At 41.0% G+C, this 16741-nt stretch overlaps 1 protein-coding gene across 6 annotated transcripts in view; it reads left to right on the forward strand.

Annotated features, from left to right (window-relative positions):
* Window positions 1–16741, forward strand: part of SLC22A15 (solute carrier family 22 member 15) — an 81518-nt gene that overhangs the window by 13644 nt on the left and 51133 nt on the right. For all 6 annotated transcript variants that reach the window (XM_035700791.2, XM_025453410.3, XM_035700790.2 and 3 more), the window contains exon 2: window positions 4046–4258. In XM_035700791.2, the coding sequence (XP_035556684.1) occupies window positions 4046–4258 (213 nt within the window). The remainder of the gene's footprint in view (window positions 1–4045; window positions 4259–16741) is intronic.

Here is a 16741-nt window from a genome sequence, read left to right on the forward strand (position 1 = left end):
GCTCACTGAGGCTACAGGTTGCTATGAATAATACTGATTAGGTTTCATTGCTCCCTTCTGTGAATTCGAGTATGGATCAGCACCACCTCTTTGTTTCTGAACTGCTTTCTTTTTTTTAATTTTTAAATTTAAAATTGTAATTCCACCAGAGTTAACATACAGTGTTATATCAGTTTCAGGTGTACAATACAGCGATTCAACACTTTTTTTTTTTACATCTCCCAGTGCTCGTCACAGCAGGTTCCCTTGGAAATCCCCATCATCTGTTTCACCCCGCCCTTCCCTCTGTTAATATTTTTTTTTAAAGATTTTATTTATTTATTCATGATAGTTACACAGAGAGAGACAGAGAGGCAGAGACACAGGTAGAGGGAGAAGCAGGCTCCATGCAGGGAGCCCGACGTGGGATTCGATCCTGGGTCTCCAGGATCGTGCCCCGGGCCAAAGGCAGGCGCCAAACCGCTGCGCCACCCAGGGATCCCCCCCTCTGTTGACTGTCCTTGTGTTCTCTGCAGTTGAGTCTGTTTCTTGTTTGTCTCCCTCTTTTTTTTTCTTTGCTCATTTGTTTTCTTTCTTAAATTCCACATAGGAGGGGATCCCTGGGTGGCACAGCGGTTTAACACCTGCCTTTGGCCCAGGGCGTGATCCTGGAGACCCGGGATCGAATCCCACGTCGGGCTCCCGGTGCATGGAGCCTGCTTCTCCCTCTGCCTATGTCTCTGCCTCTCGCTCTCTCTCACTGTGTGCCTATCATTAAAACAAAACAAAACAAAACAAAAATTCCACATAGGAAATAACGTCGTATGGTATTTCTCTTTCTTTCTCTGACTTATTTTGCTTAGCATGTGCTTTCTGGCTCTGTCCATGTCCATCCTATTTTATGGCTAAGTAATACTCCATTGTGTGCCTGTGTGTGTATGTATCTCACATCTTTATCCATTCGTCAGTCAGTGGATACCTGCCTGCTTCCATAGTTTGGCTAATGTAGATAGTGCTGCTATAAACATTGGGATGCATGTATTTTCAGACCTACTTTCTTTCTTTCTTTCTTTCTTTCTTTCTTTCTTTCTTTCTTTCTTTCTTTCTTTCTTTCTTTTTTTTTTAAGATTTTATTTATTTATTCATGGGAGACACAGAGAAAGGCAGAGACACAGGCAGAGGGAGAAGCAGGTTCCACGCGGGGAGGCTGATGTGGAACTTGATCCCAGGACCCTGGGATCATGCCATGAGCCAAAGGCAGACGCCCAACCACTGAACCACCCAGATGTCCCTCAGACCTACTTTCTACACATTGTAGCTATTGTTGAGAATGGTATTTTCCATGAAGAAACACACCTCAGATTAGAGGACCCTTTGAGCATTTCTTCTCTTCCCTAGACTATTGCTTATCTTAGAACAATCCAGATAAAAATATGATGTGTTAACATATTTCCAGCAAGTACTTTGAACAATGCCTAGCACATAACTAGCATTAAAGAAATGTTTGCTTTTGTTATTAGCATTACATCCTGGTCATTTATTCATTCATTCACTTGTTTAGTGTGTGCTATCATGTATCTAGAAGGTGAAGTGTTTGCTTTGGAAGCCCAGGGCTGGATCATACAAAGATCCTGTCCTCAGGGACAGAATGTTCCAGTAGGAAAAAATAAGATGAGCAAACACATAAATATAATGGAGTAAAGGAAAGGATATGTCTCTAAGAAAGGTCTAGGATGGTGCTTTTGAGGGGTGAGCAGAAGCAGGAGAGGGCTTCTGGAGGGTCGGAGAGAAGGGTGGGTGAGAGGAAGTGCTGCTGAGTCGCATCTGGGAGGAAGGGAAAGGTTCAGAGACTCTGCTGGACCCTGCAAAGTACTTTCCAGGTGAAGTGAATGGTAGGAACAAAAGCAGAAAACAGCATATTTAGAGAGAAAATAGAGCTAGTTTGTTTTGCCTGATTGAAGGCTGTGTTTTGAGCATGTGTTTTGCCTCATCTCCAGCATTCCCTTGCCCCATAATTTTTCACTTCTTTACCCATCAGTTAAGTTCAGCAGATTGTAAGAAGGAGGGGAAGTTACTAAAACCATGCAAACGGCTTTGCAATTCTAGTGGCTGCTAAGTGTGCTATCTGTGCTTGTAATTATTAAGGTTTTTATTTTTATAAACTGCCTCCTGTTCTAAAACTTCCTTGATAGTATGCAAATGGAGGCCAGGAAGCAATATAAATCCAGAAACGCGATTTCCTTTGTATTCTACAATAAATCACCCACGCAGACTGACCCTCGAGAGGCCCACCATCATTCTCCTCAAAATAGACAGGGGGCTGCCTTACATCCTCGCAGCCTTTCCCTGAATGCAAGAATCACACACCTTGGGTTTTACATTAGCTTTCTGCTCTGACACATACAATGTCACGACTTCTTTTCTCTTTCTTTGACAGTAATTCTGTCATCTGCCTGTGATAAATCATTTTGCCTTTGGTGTTTTAGCTTATCCACCCAACAACTGAGTATGCCCCTATGGAGTGTGGTGGAAGAGGCTCTAGGTTCACTGATAGTGGGGGGTGGGGGGACTGTTGAAGCTGTTGGCAAGTCGCCAACTCTTTGTTCCTCAGTCAGTGCATCCATCCAGTGGGGCTGTTACTGTATGCTGTGGAGAAATCACAGCTTTGTATTTTGGAAACACTTATCTGCTTAAAGGTATTTTAAGATACCAGGTTTGTGGTTAATAGGGATAATTTCTAAAAATAAGATTATATCATTTAGTGAAATAATTTGCACTGGAACAGACAAATTCTGTGTTATCCTAATTCATCTGCAGCTTGAAATCATCATCCAACAATGAGAGCTAATATAAATGGAAATTCCTGGCATAAAAAGGCTGCAGAGGGCTCAACAGCTTATAAACCCAATTGTGAATCACTATCAGGCCCAGAACAATCAGAAGCAAGTGGCATATGTGCTTAATAAAATTTTGTGAATGATTTTTTTTTTTTTTTTTTGCTGTGGGAGTGCAACAATGTTTAGATTGAACAATGATTAAGTAGAGCTAAGGGTTATAAAGTGAGTATCCATTACTGGGATTTTGAATTTCTTTACATTTTGTAAGTTGTATACTGTTTTTAAAATAGTACCTAATCAGGACGCCTGGATGGCTCAGTGGTTGAGCGTCTGCCTTTGTCGCAGGGAGGGATCCTAGGGTCTAGGATCGAGTCCCACATCGGGCTCCCTGCATGGAGCCTGCTTCTCCCCCGGCCTGTGTCTCTGCCTCTTTCTGTGTGTCTCTTATAAATAAATAAAATCTTTAAAAATAAAATAAAATAGTACCTACTCAAGTACATATTATGATTATCTGCTTTAATAAAGTATTTTCGTTGGTGCTCACTCTCCTTATATATATAATCTATCTGTGTATATGCTGTCTCTATGTGTTTTTTTTCTATTTATACTCTGTATACTCTTATGTTCTCTATATATACATTGTATATACTCTCTTCTCTATATGCATATACTCTATATATTCCTTTGCTATGTATATATATGTGTGTGTATATATATGTGTGTATGTATATATATATTTTTTTTCTCTATGTATATGCTGTTTTCTAAGACATTTATGTCACAGTTGGTTTTGTTTAGATTGTGAAGTCAAAGCCAAGATACTCTTGGGCTCTTGTGCCTGCTTACCTGAAAGGAGGGTATAGCGTTGAGGGGAAATAGCTGGAATGTCAGTCTTGCAAACCAGAGCCAGTAGTATCCCCCCACACACACCTTCTCCAGGGTTGAACCAGCTGTGTGCTGTTTCCTGAGCATCAGAGGTATCTCGAATGTAGAAGAAAATTCCCCCCGCCGCCCCGAAAAAGCCTAGGGTGCTTTACAAGTAAGATCACTGATGACTCTGTCGGTGGTAGATTGGGAAGCTTCCTTTTCATGTTTCTCTCCTTCGCTTCTGACCCGTCTCATTTCTGTAGCTCCTAGAAACACAAAAGGCGGGAGGCTGGCCTCGTGAGGCCCGCAAGCCTGCTGATTGTGATTCCAGTGGCGATGGCTCTGTGTGTTTGCTCCTTCAGCTCTATGTGGCCACGGAGGCCATCCTGATCGCGCTGGTGGGGGCCACGCCGTCGTACCGCTGGGACCTGGCCGAGCTCCTGCCCAACCAGAGCCACAGCAACCTGTCGGCAGGTGACGACCGCGCCCTGGGGCACTGGCTGCTGACGGCCAACGGCAGCGAGGTCCGCAAGCACGTGCACTTCAGCAGCAGCTTCACGTCCATTGCCTCCGAGGTAACAGCAGAGGGGGTCCTTGGGGGGGAGGGCAAAACAAAGGCAGGCCCTTCTGACGGCCAGAGGAGCGCTTCTCCCCGTCCACACGGAACTGTTTCCTGTGCTGGTGCTTCAGATGTCAGCCACATCTTCAGATGCTGTCTAGTGACTTTGAGAGATCAAGGAGGATGTCCTGTGAGAACACATCCTCTTTCCTTCGGGCCTTACCAAACTGGTGAGATGAAGACGCCAACTCCAGCCGAGCCGCATGCCCCTTATAGTTCCCTTGAAAAAGTGAATGCAAACTTGCATATTTTTTTCCCTTACCTACCCCCAAGTTAACAAGAGGGAGATGCTATGGCCATGTACAACACCTGCAGCCCTGTGTGTTGGGCCAGTCCCGTGTGGAGGCCACGTGGGGCCCGGGGATGGTACAGCACAGGATGCACATGGCATGGCCTCGTGGGGGCAGGAGGCTTTATGTTCAGGGGAGGCTTTGTGGTCGAGATGGTTCTGCTGAGGAAGTGCCTGCTGAGGCAGCCTGAGGTAAAAGGTAAGGACGGTGCATGCTGAGGCAGCCTGAGGTAAAACAAGCTGAAGATAGATCATCTGGTAAAGAAAAACCTTGGGCTAAGAGGGTCAGGACTCTTGCTCAGGTGGCAAGCATGTGTATTGGTTGTTAAAAAGTTGGAAATACCCAGTTCTTTGCATGCTTCCAACAAGCTGCCCGTTTGCCTGCTGCCACCAGGGCCCAGGCCTTGGAATCAGGGAGCCAGTAACTATGAGATTGATGCCTGGTGTGCAGGGGGCCTCCACAACCCTCTCCAGCAGTTAGTGTGGACTGCCATGCTAGTTAGCTCCCCCCATATCCATTTGGCTGCTCCCCCGAGGGCTACCAGAGGGCTTGCCAGATGTCCACCCTCTTCTCTGTGTGCATGTGCGTCTTGTGTGTGTGTGCCTGCACCATGGCATCAGCTGTCTTACCTATTGTTGATTATTTTCATTATCACCGTTTGAGTGGGACGTGCTGCAAACAAGAGACATGAAGGCAGTTTTTGCCTGGCTTTCTTAAGAGTTTCCATTCGAAGGAATAATTACTGGATTGATTTTTCGAGCGACTGCCCAGGTGGTATATTTCTATTTGACAACAGTCCAGTCATGTCGCCCCACACTCAAGACCTCCAGTGATTCTCCCACTGGACACAGGAAGCTGTGAAACCTATTCCATACCAGGTGGCGCATTCAAGACCCTTTACCCTCCACAGCTTGGTCCAGCCCTATCTGTACTTCCCTCTGCTACCTCTGTCCCACACAGGCCCTGAGCACTTGGCCCACCGGTCATCTTGGTAGGTGACTAACCTTGGCATGCCCTCACCTCACCCTTGTGTCCACCTGGTGAAACACTAACCTACCTTCTATGGCTCACCTTGACTGTCTTCTTCCCTGGAAAGTCCTTCCCAACCTACTCCCCTGAAGAAGTAAATATGCTTGTTTCCACCCCACTAATGTCTTATTTGCACTCATGTTACATACTTTAGTTTGTGGTTCAACTCTATTTTTTAAGTCCTTTGAGGTCAGAAACCATGATTTGGTTATCTTTTTATCTCTGGGCCTATTGGAACAACTACCATCATCACAAGTACTAACCAAGTACCACCACCGATAATCTATTGAAATAGCAAGTGACATTGTGGAATGGTGACTCCATGCCAGGCATTGTGATAGTTTACAGTACTGAACTCATTTGTTTTGTATTATTTATTTATTTTATTTATTTTTTATTCATTTTTTTGTATATCTTTTTATTGGAGCTCAGTTTGCCAACATATAGCATAGTACCTAGTTAACTTTCAAAATTATTTTATGAGATAACATTATTTTCCCCATTTTACAGATGAAGAAATGGAAACTTCTTGAGGTCAGGTCAGCTTATAGGGGCAAAGTTAGATTTGAACCCAGATATGTCTTAACTCAGGGGCCTGTGCTCTTAATTATTGTATGTTTTGGGAACCTATCCAATCCAAGTTGGTATGCACATTTCCTAGTTCCTTTTGATAGGTAATAGTAGCCAAAGAACTTAATTTTTTTTTAAATTTGAAGTAATTTCAAAGTAATGTAATTTTTAAGACTCATACAGAGAATACCCTTATATCCTATAATTTCATTTATCATTACCATCTCAATTTTTAAAAAAGATTTTTTTTTATTTATTCCTGAGAGATGCACAGAGAGAGGCAGAGACACAGGGAGAGGGAGAAGCAGGCTTCCTGCGGGGAGCCCTATGCAGGATTCGATCCCGGGATGCAGAGCTCGATCCCAGAATCCTGGGATCACGACCTGAGCCAAAGGCAGATGCTCAACCACTGAGCCACCCAGGTGCCCCACCATCTCAATTTTTTTTTTTTATGATAGTCACAGAGAGAGAGAGAGAGGCAGAGACACAGGCAGAGGGAGAAGCAGGCTCCATGCACCAAGAGCCCGACATGGGATTCGATCCCGGGTCTCCAGGACCACGCCCTGGGCCAAAGGCAGGCGCCAAACCGCCGCACCACCCAGGGATCCCCCATCTCAATTTTTTAAAGCCTTTTGAAAGTTCCATATACAGTACTGTTGTTCTTTTATGCCCAAATACTTCAGCATGTATTTCCTGAAAATAAGGGCATTTTCTTCTATAACCATAGTAATCAACTTGAAGATATTTAGCATTGATTCTATAGTTAAATAGGGGCAACCCGAGTGACTCGGTGGTTTAGCGTTGCCTTCAGCCCAGGGTGTGTGATCCTGGAGACCCAGGATTGAGTCACACGCCAGGCTCTCTCAACAGGTATAGACCACCTGTACCCAGTTTTGTCACTTGACCCAATACAATCTTCAATAGCATTGATTCCCCATCCTGTACTCAATTCCATTTTAGGGTCACATGTTACATTTAATTGTCATGACTCCTTGGGTCTTCTTACCTTCAGCTTTTTCCCTTTTATGACACTAATACCTTTGAAGAGTACATAACCCCTCTCTTTTTAAAAACAAGAATGTTCTTCATTTTGGGTCTGATAATTTCTCATTAAGGTTGTGTATCTGAAGTCAGAATAGTAATAAGTAACGTTGTGTCCTTCTGGATCACATCTGGGCATACACTATCCCATCTGCCCCTTTTCGGTGATAATTTTGATCATCCACTCCAGGAATTGCTTGATTTCTCTCTTGTACAGTTAATATCCTTTTCATTTAAGGAATAAGTAATCTATGGAGAATCACTTTAAGATTATGCAAAGTTTTTATTCCTTATCAGAATCTCCCTGCTCCAAATATAGCATCTTTGGATGATTCTTTTGTAAGCCAAACTAGATTATGATGGTTGCAAAATGATTTCTTTACTCTAGCACTTCTCCGTATTTACCAATTGGCATTCTGCCTTTTTTTTTTTTTTTTTTTTTGAGGTGTAATTGACCTATAACATTGTATCACTTTCAGGTATACAATATGTTTCATGTTTGAATGCACTGCAGGAAATGATCACTGTAGGTCTAGTTAACATTCACCACCATATATAGTTACATTTTTTTTCTTGTGATGAGAGCTTTTAAGATGTACTCTCTTAGCATTTTAGCATATTTTGAATATGCAATTACAATATTATTAACTATACTCACTATGCTGCACATTACATTCCCAGGATTTATTTTTTTATAACTGGAAATTTGTGTCCTTTGAACTCCCTTACCCATTTTACTGGCTCCCAGCCCCTGCCTCAGCCACCACCAGTCTGTTCTCTGTATCTATAAGCTTGGTTGTTTTGTTCTGTTTTGTTTTTAAGATTTCCATGGCATTCTGCTTTCAGCTGTAAGCAAAAGCCCATTTTTCTCCCTCATCTGTTTGTATACCTGCCTATCTATATCTATCTACCTACCTACCTACCTACTTACCTACCTATATATCTATCACTAGTATGTACTTAGAGATTTCTGGTCTTTTCAATTACTTATAATTTCTTACATTTATTATTTTGGTGCCCAAATTACCCAAATTACCCCAGGTTATCATTAGGAACTTCTTCAAGCTGACTTTTGTGTCCTTTTTTCAAAACAAAAGTTTTTGAGATGATTGTAGATTTACATGCAGTTGCAGGAAAAATTTTGTGAACCTCTATGCAGTTTCTCTCAATGGTATCTTGCAAAATCATAGGATAATATCACAGCTAGAATAATGACATTGATATGGCTAAGACGCAGAACATTTCCATCACCACAAGGGTCCCTCATGGGGGTATGTGTGAGTGTTTGCATGCGTTTAGCAACAACCACTTCCCTTCCCTACTCATTCCACATCCCTGGTAACCACTAACCTGTTCTCCTGTACTTTAACTGTGTCATTTCAGAATGTTATAACAATGGAATCATGTTGTGTGTAGTCTTTGGGGATTGGATTTTCTTATTCAGCATGATTCTCTACAGATTCATCTCAGTTTAATTGTATTACTTTACTTACATAGTAAGTTCTGGAATCGAGTAGATTTATTCCCTTTTATTCTTTCAAAATTGTTTTAGCAATTATAGTTCTTTGGGCATTCCATATGAATTTTAGAATAATTTTTTCTATACTTCAAAAAAATCTTTTTGGGATTTTGATATGAGTTGCATTAAAACTATACATCAATTAGAGGAGAACTGGCATCTTTGCTATGCTGTGAGCACTGTATGTGTTAATGATAATAATGATTAGAGATTCTTTGATTTCAGTGTTTTTAGTCTTTAGCATCTAAGTCCTGTACATACATGTTTTGTTAGATTTACACCTAAATATTTTCTTTTTTGGAGTCTTGGTAAATGGTATTGTGTTTTAAATTTTGATGTGCACGTGTTCATTGCTAATATATAGACATATTGATTTTTACATGTCAATCTTATAGCTGAACTCACTAGATTTTCTAGATAATCACGTCAAAAATCTCCCTTTCCAATCTGTATGCCTTTAATTTCATTATTTGCCATATTGCTCCAGCTAGAACCTCCAACACTGTGTTGAATGTGAGAACTGACATTCCATGTGTGTTTCCAGCCAGAGGGAAGCTTCATTCAGTCTTTCACTGTTAAGTACAATGTTGCCTGTAGGTTTTGTAAAAGTTCTTTATTCATTTGAGAAAATCCCCAATTCCAAATTTTTTAAATTTTAAATAGGAACTGAATTTTGTCAAATAAATCAACTTGCAATTTTCTACATCAGTTGCAATGATCATGTGATTTTTTTTTTTCCTTTCTACTACGGTGGATTGTCTGGATTGACTTTGAATATTGAACCAGCTTTGCCTCTCTGGATGGTATAACCTCTTTATATATGGCTGAATTCTGTTTGCTGTATTTTGTTAAGAATTTTTGCTTCTGTATACACGCAGGATATTGATCTCTTATTTTCTTTATTTTTTTGAACATTTGTGTGGTTTTGGTATCGGATACTAGCTTCATAAAATGAATTGAAAAGTATTCCATCCTTTTCTGTTTTCTGGAAGTGATTGGGTAGAACTGGTGTTAGTTCTTCAAATATTTGGTGGAAATCTCCAGTAAAGTCATCTGGGCTTTTTTTTTTTTTTTTTTAAAGATTTCTTTTTTGGGAGTTTTAAAATTATGAATTCAATTTTCTTAAAGGTTATAGGGATATTGGAGTGATTTGTTTTGAATTGTGAGTGGTGACAGTTTGTGCTTCTCAAGGAATTAGTCCATTTCTTCTAAGTGGTCAGATTTATGTATAGAGTCCTTCAGTGTATCACTTTATTATCCTTTTGATGTCTGCAGAGTCTGAAACGAAATCTCCCCTTTTATGACCTGATATTGGTAATTTGCGTCTTCTCTCTGATTTAATTATTTGTCTGTCATACAGATTTGTCAACTTTACTGATCTTTTTAAAGAACCAGGATTCATTGGTTTTTTTCCCTATTATTTTTCTATTTTTAACTGTATTGATTTTTGCTCTTACCTTTATTATTTCCTTTCTTCTGCTTGCTTGGGTTTCTTTCTTTTCTTTTTCTTTTTTCTTTTTTAGGCTATAGACTTGGTAGCCTAGATTTTTAATGAGTTGTCTTCTTTGCAAATGTAAGTATTTATTGCTATAAATGTTCCTCTCAGGACTGCTTTAGCTGTGTCCCACAAATTTTGATATGTTGTATTTTTATTTTCATTTAGCTCAATTTATTTTTTTTCTCCTAAAGACTTCCTCTATGATCCAGCAATTATTTAGAAGCCTTTTATTTAATTACCTGTGTTTAGAGATTTTCCTATTAATTTTCTGTTTCTGCTTTCTAGTTTGATTCCATTATGGTCAGAGGACACTGTATGATTTCCATTCTTTTAAATTTGTTGAGATTTCTCTTATGACTCAGGCTCTGGTCCTCTTGGTATATGTTCCATTGACACTGCAACCAACTTCTGCTGTTGGGTGGAGTGTTTTATAAATATTGTTTAGATCCTATTGGTTGATCGTATTGTTGATTTCTTCTGTATCCTTGCTGATTTCCTGCCTAGTTGTTCTAGAGATTGTTGAGAAAGGAGTATTTATGTCTTCAATTATTATTGTAGATTTGCTGAATTCTCCTTTCACTGTTCACAGTTTTTTCTTCATATATTTTATAGCTCTATTGTTTAGTCTACATATACTGGTGATTGCTATGTCTTCTTGGTGGATTTACTTTTTTTTAAAAAATCATTTTATAATGTACCTCTATGTCCCTGCTAATTTTCGTGATCATGGTATCTCCCCTGCCAGGTAAGTATTCCCTGCTAATTTTCTATGTTCTGAAATGTGGTTTGATAGTAATCTAGCCATTTCTGCTTTCTTCAGTTAGTGTTGTTAGCATGATATGTATTTTTGCCTCTTTTACTCTCACCTTTTGTACTGTTATGTGTGAAGTTCGTTTCCTATAGACAGCATAGAATTGGGTCAAACTTTTAAATCCACTCCGTCAGTGTCAGTCTTTATTTGTGTTTTTAGATAATTTACACTTAATATAATTTTTATATGCTAGAAATTACCTCTTCTAGTTTATTATTTTTTGTTGTTTTCTATTCTCTGGTTTTTTCTTTAATTTTTCCTATTTTTCTGTAGGTTACCTGAACATTTTTTAGTATTTTATTTTGACTTATAGTGTTTTTAAGTGTATCTCTTTGTATCACTTTTTCAATGATTGCCTTTGGCATTGCATTATATATACATAATTTACCACAGTCTACTGATGTTGTCAGATCTCCAGTTTGAGTGACATACAGAAATTCTACCTCAGTTTACATTCCTTTGCCGCCTTCTGTTTATAATACAATTGTCCTAAATATTTTCCACATATTCTTAGAATCACATTACAGAGCATTATGTTTGCTTCAACCATCAAACATCATTTAGAAAACTCAAGAGAAGGAAAGTCTGTTGTATTTATGACAACTTTTTCTTGCAGAGTTCTGTTTTCCTTCCTGATATTCCAAGATCTCTTTTTTATGTTTTCTTTCTTTTTAAGAGAACTTCCAGTGGCCATTGTTTTAGGGTAGTTGTGATGGCAACAGAATCTCTTAGTTTTCCTTCATCTGAGAATATCTTGGTTTCTTCTTCATCTCTTGTTTTCACTGGCAATAAAATTCTTGGTTGACAGTTCATTTCCTTCAGCATTTAAAAACTCCAGTGCCACTTTCTTGTGGCCTCCATGGCTTCTGATGAGAAATATGCTGTTATTGGATTTGTCTTTTTCCTTTTTTTTTGTTTTTTGTTTTTTGTTTTTTGTTTTTTTTTGGATTTGTCTTTTTCCTATAGGGAAGGTGACATTTCCCTCTTGCGACTTTCAAGATTTTGTAGTGTTTTAGTCACTGGTGTTTAGAAGTTAGACTATGATGTTTCTTGGTGTGGATTTCTTCAAGTTTATCCTCTTTGGGATTACTGAGCTTCTTGGATCTGTAGGTTTATGGTTCTTGACAAATTGAGAAATTTGCAGCTATTATTTATTCAAGTACTCTTTTTTTTTTTTTTTTTAGCCTATCCCTTCTCCTTCTCTTCCAGAACTCCAATGACAAAAATATTAGTTCTTTTGTTATAGCTCCATAGATTTCTGAAGCTTTGTTCATTTTCTTCTGTCTGGTTTTATCTTTGCTTTCATATTGGATATTTTCTATTGTTTTATTTCCAAGTTTATTGATTCTTTCATCTGTCCCTTTCATTTTGCTGTTGAACCCACACATTATATATATATATTTTTTTTAGTTCTAAATTTCCATTTTGTTCTTTTTAAGATATATTCTCTGTATTTGGTGAGACTTTCTGTGTTTTCACTGAGTCTCTTGACATCAGTTTCGAGCATGTTTGTAGGTGCTCATTGAAGCACTGTTAGGATAGCAGCTTTAGCTTCCTTCTCAAATAGTTCTGACGTCTCCATCATCTCAGCATCTTTTTTCGTTCTACTTTGAGATTTTATTTCCTGGTTGTTGGTATCACAAATTATTCAGGTATTAACGTGAAGTCAAGGGGATTATGTTAAGTGGTTCTGGGTCTTAGTTAAATCTTCCTGTTTTAGCTGACTTTCTCGGACATAGCTCTGGCAGAGGGAGAGGAGAGGGGTGACTCATTACTATCTCATGGTGGTGGAAATCCAGTCTCCCCATGTGATTGCACTGACACCAGGGGTGGTGGTGGTGGTAGTGGTTGTGGTGGTGATGGTGATGGTATGGAGGGCTCTTCACCGCAGGTGGCACGAATGAAAGTGCTGGCTCCCTGCTTGTCTTTTTCTGACACATCCAAATGGAGTGAAGTGCAGTGACTTGTTACTGCCCAGCTGGGGAGGATATTTAAGTTTCCCACTTAGTCTTTGTCCCTGTGGTTGGGGTGTAGCCATAGTTTTATTTGTTTGTTTTTGTTTTGTGGTGGTCATTGGCTGGAATAAAGCAGTTCTTGTCTAAAAGTGTTCTGTCTTGCTGGGCTGCCCCTTTCCTGGGCCTCTGGCTGGAGAGAGCAAGCTTTGTTGGGGTTTCTTTTGTCATTCCTTTTAGCATTTCTGAGTTGCTGTCTTCTCCAGCACCCAGTCTCTGGTATGTGAGGCAAAGAGAAACCCTTTTGATGTGTCTATCACTTTGGGGTTTCTTTGAGCACTTAAAACATTTTTGGCATAACAAGATATTCCAGATTGATCTTTCACACCCCCTCCCATCCCAGCTGTGGAATCAGCCATTTCTCTGAAAGGCTCTTGTTCTGTTTATTACACCCATAAGATTTTGCAGTGGGTGCGAGCCTTAGGTCTGCCCTCCAACAGGTCCATTACCACATTACAATGAAAGTGGATCTAAGGGCAAACTCTGCCACATGTAGAAACATTTATTAACACATTTCTTATTATCAGAGAAGCACAAAATAAAATATCTTGCAGGCTTGAGAAGTCCTAGCTCTGTGGTTCTGAATACTTTTGCACAACAGGTCACTACAGAAAAATGCCAATTTTCCACAGGGATGGTACTGCTACCTCCCCTCCTCATCAGCATCTAGCAGGCAGACTCTTCCAGAATTCATATTGTCTCAGGAACAAGGAGGGATTTCAGCCCTAGGGCATCACCCCCATATAAAGAATAAAGAGCACACTGATTATCTCAGAGATTCACAGATGGGAAGTGAATGTCTCTAAAGTATATTGAGCTAATTCATGTATCTTGAGTATCTTTAATTTTGTCAGAGAAAGCCCATTTTTTCATAGTCATCACTGCTAGTCAGCAGGCCACTATTTTAATCAGATAGAAGCATAGCAAGCATTGTTGAAAGAGACCGTGATGACTCAAATCCTTGTAGGAGCTTCCTTTGGAGAATGGGCTTTCTAAAGAGAAAGACAGTGCAGCCTCGACTAGAATGCTCATATACCAGGGTGGAAGCTAAGTAACATTTATCTAGAATATCCCACAGTATGTGCTTCATACTGTGAAGTAAATCAGATGCCATAGCAACACTGTGCTTCAGCGCAGCAAACCTCAACATAGTTCAGTGGAATTGAATTAAATTAATGCTAATGAAATCTATCATTGGGAGCCCTTTTACATATCACCAGAGGGACACCATTATTAGCAAATATTCCTTGAGCAGCTACTACTTGCCTGATGCCAGAGAAAGCCTTCATACAAGCCACAGAAGGAGAGCGCCATTGGACCTATACTCCAGGATAGCACACCTCCTGTGCTGGCACCGAGGGGCTCACTCCTCATAGGGCTCCCTGGGGGTGGAATACGGAGACAAGGGGGCCCAGAGAGCTACTGCTCCCCAGATATAAAGAGTTGGTAGATGCAGGAGAAATGGGCTGGAATAGCTTCCCCAGCAAGTGTTGACGATGTTTAAAGAAGCTCTGAGAAAAAAAAGGATGATGGGCCAAGACAGCCTCACCTTATCCACCTGTCATGTCCCCTTGGACACCGCTGGGGTGCATCTGTGAGTCAGTGTCCCTGTTGCCATCTGGCTTCATTGTCACATAGTCTCTTCTCTCCTTCTTTCTCCTGGTCCCTGTCATTTGTCTTTTGGTACCTGTGTTTGTCTGTGCACTGCTCTCCTATCTGAGTCCCTGCCTTTCTCATCTGCCTCTCATTTCTTTCTCTTTTCTCTATGTCTCTGTCTCACCAGCTATCTCTGTCTTGCCCTTTTCTCTGTCTCTTTCTCCCACGTTTCTGCCTCATTCTCTCTGCATATGTCTCCCTGGTTTTCTCTTTGTCTCTCACCCTTTCTTCCTCACCCCCTCTCCCTCTTCCTGTTACTCATTTGTCCTTTCTCATTCCCGAGTTGCACATGTACTTGGATATATACGCTGCTATGCATCTGGATTAGATGTCTATCATTACAGGTTTGTTTTTTTTTTTAAGATTTTATTTATTGAGAGAGAGAGCATGAATGGGGGGAGGAGCAGAGGAGAGGGAGAAGCAGACTCCTACTGAGCAGGGAGTCTGATGTTGGGCTCAATCCCAGGACTCCAGGATCATGACCTGAGCCAAAGGTAGATGCTTAACTGACTGAGCCAGGTGCCCCAATTATTATAGATTTATAGATCCTGCTACTTTCTCCCCCACAAGAGAGGCGCACATCAGGTTCCCATCCCATCAAGAGGTCAGACAGTTATCTACCTCAGGGGTGGTTATCAAGGCACAAGTATTCTCTGTGCAAAGAATGATCTTCAGTCTCCAGCAGGTACTCCAAGATGTGTCCAGAACAGCGGGTCGGGGTGGGGTCATCCAGCTGCACACTTGAGGGTATCAAGGCACCACTGCTCTACAGGATCTCCAGGGCATGCTCCATGGGGATGCCAGCATCATGATTTGGGATGAATTATCTTTGGAGCGTCCAGATGCTAAATGGGCTGCTTTCAGCCTGAGTGGGCTCATGATGCTTTGCCGAGGTGGCCGCTCTATGGATGGAGGAGTACAGGTGGCACTACTGGCTGCACAGTGATACAGAAGCCCAGAGTCCTCACTGGATCCTCAGCTGCAGTGAGACCATTCCAGACCAAGAGTTTGTGGATGCAGATGAGTTTTATGAGGCTCGGTAGGTAGAGGACAGTGAAGAGGTAGGTAACTGTGACTACCTTTTACTTTGCTCCTGTGTGAGAGGCTGTCTCCCAGATACCCTTCCTCATGTGCTGCTTAGTTAGTCTAGCCCATAACCCTATACTGTAGATGAATGACTGGCATGTAGACAATTTAAAGAATTTGCCCTAAATCATGTATTTAATAAGTCACTGGTCTGGGTTCAATGAGATTATATTCTTTACACTATCCCAGTAATTTTCAAAATTTATCTTTCTTAACAATCAGAAGCCTTTAGGTTTAATGGTATCTCAGTGGCATTTCAGTATTTAAAAGAACAAGGTACTTTGCTGCTGTCAGTGAAGAGGAGCGGGGTCCAGGGCTCCAGTACCTCTCCAGCCACTGCCAGCCATCCTCTGCAGCTTAGAAGCACTTACACGCAGAAACAGGGGAGGAGCTGGCTCCACCTGGGAAGAATGGAAGCAAGTATGGGTCAGTGGATCGATGGGAATGAAAGTTGGCCAAGTGACCTTAGAACAGTGGCACATGATACATACACACTGAGTGGAAAGCCAAGCAAAATAAATACTCACTTACCCCGGGCTGTCCATGCCCTGCTTGGATCTGCCTCTGACAGAGTGAATTCTAAGGAAGAAGGGCAAACAGTCATAATATTTGTATTGTGGCTTGCAAATGAAAAATATCAGAATGTGTGGGCTCAGAGTAGCTGGCAACTTAGTGTCACACAGTAGATGGAGGAGCCTGGTCACAGATTCCCTGGCCTTTCCACTGTGGCATGTGACCAAAGAAAAGAGGGAATCAGCCTACCTGTGAATCTGTCATGAGGTTGTCTTCCCCAAGGTGATCCTGCAACTCTCAGGATATTGATATCCATCTCATGAGGATCCTGGCTGGCGGTCCCCCCAGCCCTCCAAAAAAACAAAACCCCAAACCACACAAGTACTACCAAAATAGTAATGATCCCATTAAGCT

The sequence above is a fragment of the Canis lupus genome, chromosome 17 (assembly GCF_003254725.2).
Source record: "Canis lupus dingo isolate Sandy chromosome 17, ASM325472v2, whole genome shotgun sequence".
In the NCBI taxonomy this organism is placed as follows: Eukaryota; Metazoa; Chordata; class Mammalia; order Carnivora; family Canidae; genus Canis; species Canis lupus.